General features: G+C 40.4%; 1 protein-coding gene across 1 annotated transcript in view; it reads right to left on the reverse strand.

The window, feature by feature from the left end:
• Positions 1-9797, reverse strand: part of SNTG2 (syntrophin gamma 2) — a 232779-nt gene extending 222982 nt beyond the window's left edge. Inside the window, exon 1 of the mRNA XM_042822310.1 lies at positions 9726-9797. Within this exon, the coding sequence (XP_042678244.1) occupies positions 9726-9797 (72 nt within the window). The remainder of the gene's footprint in view (positions 1-9725) is intronic.
• Positions 9798-12827: the final 3030 nt, after the last annotated feature.

The raw sequence follows: 12827 nt of genomic DNA on the forward strand, positions 1-12827 counted from the left end.
GTGGCCATAATCCCCACCCAACCTTGCCTTGAACATTTTCAGGGATGGAACCTCCACATCTTCTCTGGGCAATCTGTTCATCCAATGCCTCACCACTCTCGCAGTGAGGAATTTAAACCTATTGTCTTTTAGTTTATAACCATTACACCTCATCTTTTCACTCCACTCCCCAGTAAAGAGTCTTTCCCTATCTTTTTTCTATGTCCCCTTTAAATACTGCAAGGCTGCTTGCAATTCCCGGAGCCTTGTCTTTTTTGGCCAAATAACTGCAATTTTCCTAGCTTTTCTTCACAGCAGACATGCCTTCTGATCATCGTGGCTCTCACCTGGGCCATTAGCTCTACATCCTTCTTGTGCTGGGGGCCTCAGATCTGGACACAGTACTTCAGATGAGGCCTCACAAGGGCTGAGCAGATGGGGACAATCACCTCCCTCTCTCTCCTGGCCGCCTCTTGTGATGCAGCCCAGGATACATTTGGCTTTCTGGGATGCAAGCACACACTATCAACTCATGTCCAAGTTTTTATCTGTCAGAACCCCCAAGTTCTCCTCAGGGCTGCTCTCAATTCTTTTATTCTCCAGCTTGTATTCATATTTGGAATTGCCCTGACCCAGATGTAGCAGACTGCATTCGGATATGTTGAACCTTATTCAGTTCACATTCTCAATCTTGTCCAGGTCCTTTTCAATGGCATTACTTCTTTTTGTCATATCTACTGCACCACTCAGCTTCGGGTTATATGCAAACTTGCTGAGGGTGCACTCAATCCCATTCTCTATGTAATTAATGAAGCTATTAAACAGGTCCCTCAGACTTAAGCAAAACATGCTTAAGACAGATTTCTAAGGTATATGGTTTAGTGGGAAATATTGCTATTAGGTGCACAGCTGGACTGGATGATCTTAAAGGTCTTTTCCAACCTTGGTGATTTTATGTTTCTTGTTGGAATCAGTACCTTTTCTGAAAAGATCTTTGAAACCAATGCATCCCACTACATCTCCAACCTTGATGGCTCCAACTGAGTTGTAATGGTGCTATGTGTTTGTTCACGCAAAACATTGAACAAAGAAAATAGCACAACTATTACATTTCTGGAAGGGTAACTTCAATGAAAAAATTAATTTTTGAAAAGAAAAAGTACAATGGATATATTTAAGTTTAATCTTCCGAAAGTTCTTAGGTAAAAAGGGTGATATGTATCTAACCTGTTATCTGTAAACTACATGAAGGCTAAGAAGGGCACATTATGTCCATGGATGTAATTTCTCTAGACAGTAAGAATAAAAAATTAGTGCCTTACAAATCGTAAATTGAATTACTTATAGCGGTAGTTACATTATAATATTGGGAAAAAGTATAATATTACTACTCCGTAATACAGTCCTTGTTAGAAAATAGTATTTTATTTTTTTCCTATTTTTAAAATATTACCTATTTCTAGAAAAGAAATAAGAAATAAAAGAAAATATACAGCAGGAATGCACATCTGTTTCAGTAGAATCAAAGACTCCTTTAATGATCACAAAATCCTGAATAACAGACCTAGAGAATTTAGTACTGTAAAGTTACTCTTCAAAGCACACTTAAAAGTGTAATCCCTTTACATAATGTCCTTTTTCTCTTATTTTTTTTTTAAAGATTATTCTGTTCAGCACATCCAGCACATACACCATATGATGCACCAGATGCCTTAGTAATTAATCTATCTTTCAAATGAAAATACAATGAATAGTATAAAATAGTGTGTTGATGCAGCAGATAAATAGGCTGATGATTTATGAGTAGAAAAAAACTTCATAAAAAGCTATTGCTACATCACAAAACAAGATCGTTAAGACTGAACTGGAAACATTTCATAGAAACATAAAATATCCTGAGTTGGAAGGAAACAAGAAGAATCACCAAGTCCAACTCCTGGCTTCACTCAGGACCACCCAAAATTCAAACCCTATGTATGAGAGCACTGTCCAAGCTTTCTTTGTACTCTGTCAGATTTGATGCAGTGACCACTGCCCTGAGGAGCCTGTTCCATCCCCACCGCCCTCTGGTAAAGAACCTGTTCCTAACACCCTGCCTGACTTTACACTGACACACTGTATGCTGTTCCCTCGGGTCCTATCACTGCCACAAGAAAGATAAGGTCCTGCCCCTCCTCTTACCTCATGCCGCTACATGAGACCTGATGTGGTCTACATGTAACCACACATTCAGCCTCAGCTGAATCTTCCAGTGGTGTTCCTGACTAAAGGGTGCAAGCATTGGGGTTCAGGTTCAGTGGTCTCAGCAACGTTCCCTTGGGTACTGTCACTGTCACCACAGAGAACACAGGTCAGCACCTGCCCTTCCACTGCCCTCACAAGGAAGCTGTAGGGTTCCATGAGGAATCCTCAGCCTTTTCTCCTCCAGGCTGAACAAACCAAGGGATTTTGGCCACTCCTCATACTTGCAACTCTGGACCCTTTTCCATCTTCGCAGCCCTCCTTTGGATATTTGAACTCTATTCTTAAAATCAATCGATATCATGGATTACCACACATCCTTATGTTACCATTTACTCAGGGCTCGTGAAGGGTAGCAGAACAACAACTAAAATTTACATTTACTAAAACATTGCATAAAACAGAAGGACATCATAAAAAAAAAAAAAAAAAAAAAAAGGTAAAGAAATAGCACAAAATTAGATTATAATTCCTGCTTGAAGAAAATATTTTATTAGTATGGAAGAAACTCACATTTTATTAACACAACCACACTGATAAGTAATTCCTTAAGCCTTTCTAAAAACATCACTTAAAACTGTTAAATGGGATTTGTATGGAAAGATACATGCCCATGAATTTCCTTGCAGTTTCTGGGTCTTAGCTGCAGGCAGTGAAACAAATGAAAAAAAAATAATCTTTGCCTGTTGATGGAACAGCCTTTGCTGAAGAAGAAGACTGCAACATATGCTTGTAATGAAAAGTTTTCGAATATGAATATATCCTCATGATATCTATTGTGAGATCAGTTTTGGTGTTTTCTGCCAATCAACTTAATAATCTTATGTATGCTTACAGGAGAAAGAGCTTTTGTAGAGGAAACAAAATAAAAACTCATCACTATCTCACATATTACTTAAGACAGTTTTTAATGTGCATGCTTGTTCTTCAGTTTAATATATTCATGTAATATACCAGCTATTATATTTTGTAACATAAATCCATTCTCAATGATGTTGAAGTACTACTCCTGATGTACACAAGCAGCAGAAGCAAGTATGCTTTTACTCTTCAGTTAAATGAATGCATATTTTTCAAATAAGTCTATATCCATTATTGGATGGGATAGGATAATGCAAAAGTTATTAAAGCAAAAATAAATAAATAAGTAAAAATGGAGATATGGAAGAAAATTTTAAAACTGAAAATCACTTTCCATGTAGTTTTCAGTAAAGTTTCATCACATATTCATGAAATATAAACTACTGAAAGACAATACTCTCAACTCACATTTAAAATACAAACAAAACAACAACAACAAAAAAATCCAAAGCCTTAATTAATGCTTTTTTTATTTAGCTTCCCCACTGGTAAAGCAGAAATAATAATGCTCACTAACTTGCCATTGTACTCTGAAACTCTGTATGCCACTATTTTTAATTGATGTCTTTATAGGTAGATGATAATAGCCATTAACAGTACAAATCACAATAATAGTAACAAGGAAGCTCTGTCCACCAGCACACATAGCATAGCAAACACACATTTTTTTCTGCTAGCTTCTGAGGAGTATTTCATCACCAAACACAGACTGAGCTTCTCTGAGCCTGACATGAACTCTCTCCACTTACTCCTTTAGTCCTCCTGCAAAACTGGGCATAAAAAGGGAATCCACATCAAGAGTCACAATGACTAAAATTCCATTGTTTTTACAAGGAAGAATAATCAAGAGTTCACAAAGATTTGACACCCACAGGCTTTGGTTTCATCCTTGTTTGGTTAAGTCTGCTGCTGTCGTCCTCACCAAATCAATTAGCCCCTCTGCTATACATCTCTAGCACTAAAACAAGGAACTCAGTAGTACTTCAAATCAAGGAAGTACTATGAAACTTGGCTGCTCAGACTCTGGGAAGTGCTTCTGAAGCCTATGAAGAAAGCTCTCTAGCTGTGTTTTTCCCAGCAGACTGTATTATACAGAATATGCCTGGTCACAGGACGAGTTTCTCCTCATTCTTTATTTATATTATGACTTAGAAAACCTATACAAATTGTGCGGAGGCAAAAATCCCAAAGTAATAGGCAAACAGTTGTGCAATTTTGGCATGACAGAGGGAAGCACTGTAAGACCAAAGACTTTATGGTGTTGTACATAGTGTAAACATGCACCATGCCTCTCTAAATACATTGCAAAACCTCAATTGTTTTTCACTGATTTTCCTGCCCAGAACTTCTCTAAACACTACAAACGCATTTCGTCCTTACTACAGTCTGAACTTCACAAGATGATAAACATAATATTGATTAGATTGTGCTGAAGTGTTACAGCTTTTCAAGGTTATATTCTTTAGAGAGTTTGTAAATCTCATTACAAAAATCTGCCTGCTAATATATATAAATAAAGAGCAGCAGAAGGATTCCAGCACAACGGCTCTCACTGGAGCCACAGTGCTTTTTCAGACAGAAAGTTCAGACAACCAGGTACAGAGGAGCTCAGAATATCAGCCTGCCTTCTTTTCAAGAAAACAGACAAAAAGAAATTCATATCATCTCTGGATTACATGAGTGAAACTAACACATGGTGTCTGGAACGAAGCACAGTCTTCGGCCTCTGCTGTCTCTAACTATCAGCTTCATCAGTAAAATAAAGGATGAGCAAATCCTTCCAAGTATTTTATTTCAACTTGCATCGTAAATGAATCTTAGCTTCAGATGAAAGTCAGCATCAGCCTTTCTCTCCTTTTGGCAAATGAACTCAAAGAAATAAAACAGCATGCAGAAAGGTAGTACTATAATTTGCTAAATTCCAAATTTCTCTCGAGGTACACATCCATTCTTAACCAATGGAGGGGAGAAAAAAAAAAAAAAAAAAAAAAAAGGCACTTTTAAGAGCTATCTGCTTTTTAAAATCGTTCACTGCTTCCAGTTTCTCTCTCAGACGTTATGGAGAAGAAATGTATAACATTAAGAATGTCCAGGTGGCTCTGGCAGACAGAAGGCCAGGCAGGAGTCAGCACTGCATGCTGGCAGCACAGAGGCAAGCAGCATCAATGCAGATGAGATCAACTTGACTAGTTCTCTTTGCTTAACACTTCCTAGATCACACCCAAACATTAAGTTTTGAGTCCCTTGCTACAAACTGGACCAAGCACAATGGATGGCCACAAAGATGGCTGGAGCACTTCCCATGAGAGGCTCAGGAAGTTTGTTAAACTTGGAAAAAAGATAGCTTTGGGGGACAAGCAGCATCCTCCAGCTTACCATGGGAATGGTCCAGCAGTGCACAAGAATGCCCAAGTAGGTTATGCACTCTCCATCCCTGGCAGTTTCCCAGATGTAATGAGAAAAAACCTTGAATGGCCAAGTCTAAATTCAGGACAGATGCTGTTTTCTGCAGGTTAGACTCACTGACCTCCCAAGGTCCCTTCCACCCTAAGTGAATCGTACTTTTATATGTTGTTACTGTTGCCATGATGCCCCTGATATGCAGTATCAGCTGCCACTTTGCAGGTATGTGTTATGCTCCTTCTGCTGAGCTCTGCTACCTCTTCTACTCTCAGCAGTCTCTGCACTCACAAATGAAAGTAATTCTATTTATATTCATCTCATAAAGTGTTTAAAACATCAGAAAAAAAAAATGCTTACAATTTGAAACACAGATCTGAGGTGTAAAGAGAATACCAACATTGCTGTTTTTTTCCTGAGATAAGGCATTGTTTTTCAGAGCAGCGGGTGGGAACAAGACTTATTTCCATTAAGATGTTAAAGCCATAATCTTGAATATGATTTTTATCAGTTTGGTAGCTATTTTTATGAAGTTATGTACAGACAGAAGCAGGACTCAGATTTTGTTTTTGAGGGAAGAGATAAAAAATGAAGAAAAATTGTGGAAGAAAAAAAAAATAGAGGAAAAAAAAAAGCTTGTGTAGTCTAGTTTTAAATAATGTGTTTGGTAAATTTCTTTAATAGAGTCTTCAAACTATTTTATTCCAGATTTTGAGTGGAAGGATGGGGAGGGGAGAAAAAAAACCACACTTCCCCTATCAGTGAGAAATTAACAAAATTTGCAATGGAAAGTAACTATGAGGCTTCATACAATGGTATACACAGATACCCCTTCTCTATCATGAAGCTTCACCATATATTCTCTTTTCATCCCCACATCAGGATGCAAATTCTGTTCAATTCTTGACAAAAATTTCAGAAATCAGCTTTTGCCCAGCAAGCAACTGCAAAAGAAAATGACTGTGTGGGTGGAAAAGCTTCAATTAATAAGTATATCCTATGGATTTCTATAGTGATGTAGACAGGCACTTTGGAAATAACTTTGAAACCTAAAGCAATCTAAGTGCAGATGTAACTTGAAATTAAAAATAAAAAAATAAAAAAGAAGAAAAGAAAACAGAAAATTTGAAGCCAGCACTGCTTCTTATGGTCATGGCATACCAAAACACTGGCGTGAAACATTAATGGTAGCCATCTATTTCAGAAAAATGGCACGATTGAATGTTGACCCTAAAAAGATGAGCAGGGAAAAGGCAAGAGGCCGATGTTTGTGGTAACACGACACCTAGCGATCACATTGAGGATGTTTCTGTATTGGCGGGAGCAAAATCAAATTAAAAAATAAATTAGCCAGGCCTTGCTTTAAAATAAAAATAAAAAATAAAGAGTAAATATTATCATCTCTATCCAAGCACCTAAATTACATAGACATAATGTGGGGGGGAAAAAAAAAAAAAAAAAAAAAAAAAAAAAAAAAAAAAAAAGAGGAAAAAAAGAGGAAAAAAAAGGAAGAAAGGAACAGAAGATCCACATATGCATTTTGTCCCTTACAGAGATCAGAGTTGGAATAACTCCAGAGCAGAACAACATCCAATGTTGTATAGTTTCCCAATACTTCTTTCATTTGGGTCTTTGCTGAATAAAGAAATCTATTGATAACTTCCATACAGAGTAAGAAAAAAGCTTTACAAAACTTGGTGTGGTAGTTGATGGCATGCAGTATAAATAATGGCATTTTAGCAGAATAGTCTCTGTCCTGAGAAACCACTGACAGGGTACTCATACATAACAATGAGATATATGCCTTTATTTCTTCATTTTAGAAGCTTGTCAGGCTATCACTGCCTTTCACACTTCCAGCAAGACAAAGAAAACCACAGAATCCAACTCATATTGCATCGATGTAAGATTCAGGGAAAACTGTGGCACAGTGGGTAACTATCCCCAAGGGGTTGGACCTCTTCAGAATTTCTGAGGGGCAAAAAGGGGAAGAGCTATGCAAGAAAACTAAGAAGCTCACTACAGATAAAGGAAACACACTCCTTTCTGAAATCAGCTCAATATGAACATGTCTGATCCAGAGGGAGGCAAGTAGCACAAATTACACTGATTGGCAAAACATTAGAGACAATGTCTGACTGAAGCTTCACTTGTGTAGAACAGAATACAAACAATAAACTTTAAGGAGCTTATGCAAGAAACAGACTTAAAAGAGCTTGTTAGTGTTAAAAATATAAGTATACAAAATATTATAGTACTGTGTTTCAAATCTAGCATGCTATCTTGTATTTAAAAGTGAGCTGAGCTACTTTCCAAGGACTAGTACTTCTCTGCCTTCCTTCTGAAAAGTAAAAAAAAAAAATTAGAACAGGTACCTTTAAGAACTATGTCTGCCTAATTACCATAACCCCAGACAACAAAATGGGCTCAGCATGCAGTAGTTACATCATAACTAGCATAGTTCTATCTTATTTCTGAGAAAAATTCGCAAGACATAGGCAATACACAGATATAAAAATAGTAAGGGAAAAGAATTTGGATACCAGTAGCGTTAAAATAATGAAACAAATACTCATCACACCGTTAATCATAAAAGCAAGGTCTTGTTTTTAAGATGCTGAGAATGGCTCGTGCTATTCCCTGCACAAGTACATGGCATCTCTGGGAAGCTATGCAGTTACAAACTCAGGGTATAAATACCTGTCATAAAATGCCACTGTGGAATCTGAAGTCTACATGATCGCATTTAAAATACTCTGGAAAGTGAGGTTAAGCTGTTCTGTGTTCATTGGAAAGAAGCAGCTTGCAGAGCTTTTGATTTATGTTCCTGCTTCTGATGTAGGGTTCAGATAAGCTGTACGGCCACGAATCTCTGGTTCCCACCACACCTGTCCCTTCCTTCAAAGCCCAGTGCTGCTTCAGGCAATACCGCAGGTGGAAGTCCCACAAATATCAGCAGGAACAGCATGTCCCAGTGGCCTTAAACATACACATTTAACAGAACTACAAGAACACCAGTCATAAATTTCACCCAATGATAGTGATTATGCCTCACTTTTAGTGCTGAAACATTCTGAACTCCCATACAACCCTTCCAGCTGTTAACATTTTAAGTAATTGCTGCACAGATTATTTTTACAGCTCAGGAGCAGGTCTTACAAATTAAGAGCTGTGAAGCACTTTAAAACACAGACAATTGTACAGCAGGTTTAATTCAATTCTTTTCTTTTTAATTACAGAAATTCCAAAAGCCAAGAGGTGAATGAATGTGTTGCAAGAGAGACAAACAAGTCAGATGAGTGACACAAATACACAGCCCAAAGTAGCTTGGACAGGACAACAGTTAGTTGCCACAGATTTGTGGCATCTGTTGCACTTGCTTGTGGTTCCAGGTGTCATTTAATTTCCTTTCCTTCCACACTTGTTCTTCCAAACATCTACTCTCTGATTATGGAGGCTTAAAGAGGTAATGAAATTGCTGTGAAAAGGAAAGCATCTTTAAGCTATACAGCATGGAGCAACAAGCAGGTGGCTTCTGAATGATGCTCAGGGTAAAATATGACGAAGGTGACACAGTTCTTTAAAACCACACAGTTGTAATCACTGAGACAGCTTGAAGGACAGGACAAAGAGTGAATGGGCTGTTTATTTCAGCACCGGTAAACTATTTTATAATAAATGAAACTTTCCAGACAGTGGCTGAAAAATGCTGCAGTTACACTTTCACAGAATAACTGCATGCCAAGAGGAGCGTTACACTAAATCATCAAGTCCACCATTACTTTAAAAGGTACAGAGGACGTACCAGATGACGCTAATTTAATAAATCAAGGACGCTTGAGAACCACCATCAGAGGGCATCATTTATAAATGATGTGCCAAATGCGCTGCCACGAAGTAGCGAGTCTCTCCCAACTCCCCGCTTCCCTCGCCAGCGCGATGCCGCACAAGTCGAGACGCAACGAGCCCCCTCCCTGCTTCCTCCCCCGGACCCCGAAACTTTCCCGGGGCTGAGAGAGATGGCACCCCCGCGTTGAGAGGGGACGCCGGCCGGGCCGGGGCCCGGGGCTGCCTTTCGTCGGCCGGCAGCGTTCCTCCCGCTGAGGGAGGCTGAGGCGGTGCCCCGCTGCTCGCTCCCCTCCCGCAGGCGCCACCCTCCCTCCCTCTGCGCCGGTGGGAGATGCCCGACCCGAGCGGCTGCGGGAGTCGGTGCCGGGACGGGCGTGGGGATAGCGAGTACTTGCCCAGGTGGGGACGAGGAGGCTGCCGGGGCGCTCAAGCGGTGCGGGAGGCGGCTGCTTCCCCGCCACGCTCATCTCCTCCCATGCAGCTGGCTGGGTCCTTCTATCAGACGGGCGGCTCAGCGGGACGCGGCGCCTCAGGCATGGAATCCCGGGAGCGAGCGGCTTCGCGGCTCCGCGGGGCGTGCGGTGCCGGGGGGTCGCACCGTACTGCGCTGCGCTCTGCCCCGCCGCCCGGGAGGGGCGGCAGCACGGGCACGGCGGGCGGGAAGGAGAGGTCTCGCCGTAGGCTGGGAGCCAAGAGGGGAGAGGACCGCGGCGGAGGCGCGCTGCCTATTTAACTTCGCTCTTCTCCGGGGGGAAGGCGCCGCCGCTTTCGCTCCCCTCCCCTCTGCGGCCACATCTCCACAGCCGGGCTCTGGGTGCAGCCACTAGCGCTGCTGCGCTCCTCCCCGGCACCGCACCGCGCAGCCCCCCCCCGCGAGCCTCGTCCCGAGCGCGGTGGCGGCGATTTTGGGTTGCTCCCGTCCCGCCCCCGCCGAGCAGCCCAGGACGGGAACGGGGGCGGCGGAACGGCAGAGGGGGGCGTGCTGCGGGCCCACGCGATGTTCCCCTCGGTGTCGGGGTCACTCAGTGATATGTAGGTCTCCCGCAGGTATGCGCCCCTCTGTCATAATCTCCAGACCAACATCACCAGGCTTTGTTCTTTCGTTGGTATTTGGCCTTCATCCCAGTGTTTGAGTTCATCACCTGGATAGCCTGGCAAATCAGCTTTGGGGAACTTTATGTGGATCTGTGGTGCAACACCTCGCGAGGCTGATAGGAGGGAGATGAGGCGGCGCACAGGACCATGTGAATTGAAAGGGACCCTTAGAGGCCATCCAGTCCAACCCCCTGCAATGGACAAGGACACCTACATCTAGAGCAAGTTGCTCACAGCCCTGCCCAGCCTGACCTTGGGTGTCTGCAGGGATGGGGCGTCCAACACCTCTCTGGGCAACCTGTACCAGTGCCCACCACTCTTACCATAAAAACCTCTTTTCTCATATCCATTCTAAATCTTTTATTTTGAAACCATTTCCCTTTTCCTATCACAGCAGACCCAGCTAAAGAGTCTGTCCCTAAAGGCATTGCTCTAAGGGCTCACTTGCCCTGATTAGCCCATCCTGAGGATTAAAAAAAAAAAAAAAAAAAAAACACCTTTTATAGTGCTACATGTCTGAAAAAGAAAAAGGTGTTGTTGGCAGTGTGAAATGCTTGAGAACCTGGGCCACAACCTCATGCAACCACATAAACCCATGTACATGCACAGCGTGCTGACACTGTGAGAGATGGAAGGAAAAAGAACAAACACACAAATGAGCTGCAGCCTGTCAGAGATGGATTGCCCCAGGCTGCCGGGGCTGGGAGTGAGAGGAAGCAGCAAATAACATTGGATGTTCTATAGCTCTGGAAACATCACACCTTCAAGCTTGTATTTTGTAGAAGTTGCAGGCAATGCCCATGCACCAAACGTGTTTTGTTGGAATGTACAAACCTCAGCTGAAAAAAATAATTTATGAGTAGAGTACTGTTTATTAACGTAAATGTGCTGAGACAATTTTGGAAGGTTGGAAATGTGAGACAGATATTTGCTAGTATGGATAACAGTTTTGCTACAGTTACCAACTTGTTATTGCATACAGCTTTTCCTTTCGTGTTTCTTCTTCATTCTCTTCTTCCATAAATACAGGATATAAGCAAGGATTAGAAAACAGAGGTGCAAGTCAGTGTAAATAAAAACCATGTGGCATAGTACTATTATGATGTACAGGGAATATGTATGGGAAATAACTTACAGAGATAAGTCCCTACTTTTCAAAATGTTTCTATTTATCTATAAGCTGTACTTTTCTAAAATTTAAAATTCTTTTCCAATTGGGCACCATCAGTCTTGCACACAATGTATAACTTCTTGAGAAGCTTATCTGAAAACTGACAATTGCATAAATGATTTATGTAATGCACTGAAAATTGGGTAACGTCAGACAGCTGAGGAACTGTTAATATTTTGTACTTTGGGGATTTAATGAACACATTTCACAAAATTATACTCTCCTATAGTACTGCTGTACTGAAAGCAAGTAGGTATATGTGATTTGGGGGAAGATTAATAAAAGATAAAGTTATTTAGTATGTTATTTGAGCTAAGCCAATTTGTGATAGCCTGCAAAATTAATTAATTTCAACTAATAAATTTCTTTATTTTTAAGAGACAGTATGATTTCATAGCTTAAGAAACATATGAAATTTTTAGGAGTTGTTAATGTGCTCAGTTTGTTACTAATGAAAAGCTTATATGTGGTTTTCCCTTTCCTCTGTCAGTAATTTTTCGCTGCATCCCTGATTGTGCAAAGCCTTTGCCTTTGCCATTCCTGAAATACAGTTAATGAATGCTAGCTGTCAAGCAGCTTTTTAATGATGAAAGACTTGAGTTTTTTTCCAGATTATACTATATCCTATAATTTGGGATAGGGCAATTATTTATAAATTTCTAGCCCTTGAGATTTCATTAAAATACTAGAAAATAACCATAAAGTGATCATACAAAAAGAGAGTAAATTCAGAGGATGCAAAACATGTTTTTTGATTAAAAAAAAAACAAACAAACATGATTTTCAGTTAAATTCATGATATGAAGTAGTACCCAAAAAGTTTTATTAAAATTAGACTTATCAGACAGCAAAAAAATTTCAAATCATGTGTAAAGTTTGAATGGAAAGAAAGTTCATGAAAACAGATGCGAACTGCTGAATTCAGAAGCTGTCACATAACAGATCTGTCTGTTTCCTTCTGTTTTCATACATGTTCTTGCATTCTTACATACAAATACACACACAGATGGCTGAAAGTGTGTAATTATATTTTCCAGGAAATGTTACTCTGTCTTGAAAGTATAATTATAATTATTTATGTGTTTACATACAATCACACGGCTACTCAAATCAGGTTGCTATCTTACTACAAAACTCAACATTTGCAGATATTCCACTTCTCATTTTTAGCCATTATATTCAGAAAAATACAAGAATCATAACATTATTGGTTCTATTTTAGGTCTTTCTG

Source organism: Centrocercus urophasianus, unplaced genomic scaffold, assembly GCF_019232065.1.
Source record: "Centrocercus urophasianus isolate 14NV4802_14NV808 unplaced genomic scaffold, USGS_Curo_1.0 seq_10, whole genome shotgun sequence".
Classification (NCBI taxonomy): Eukaryota; Metazoa; Chordata; class Aves; order Galliformes; family Phasianidae; genus Centrocercus; species Centrocercus urophasianus.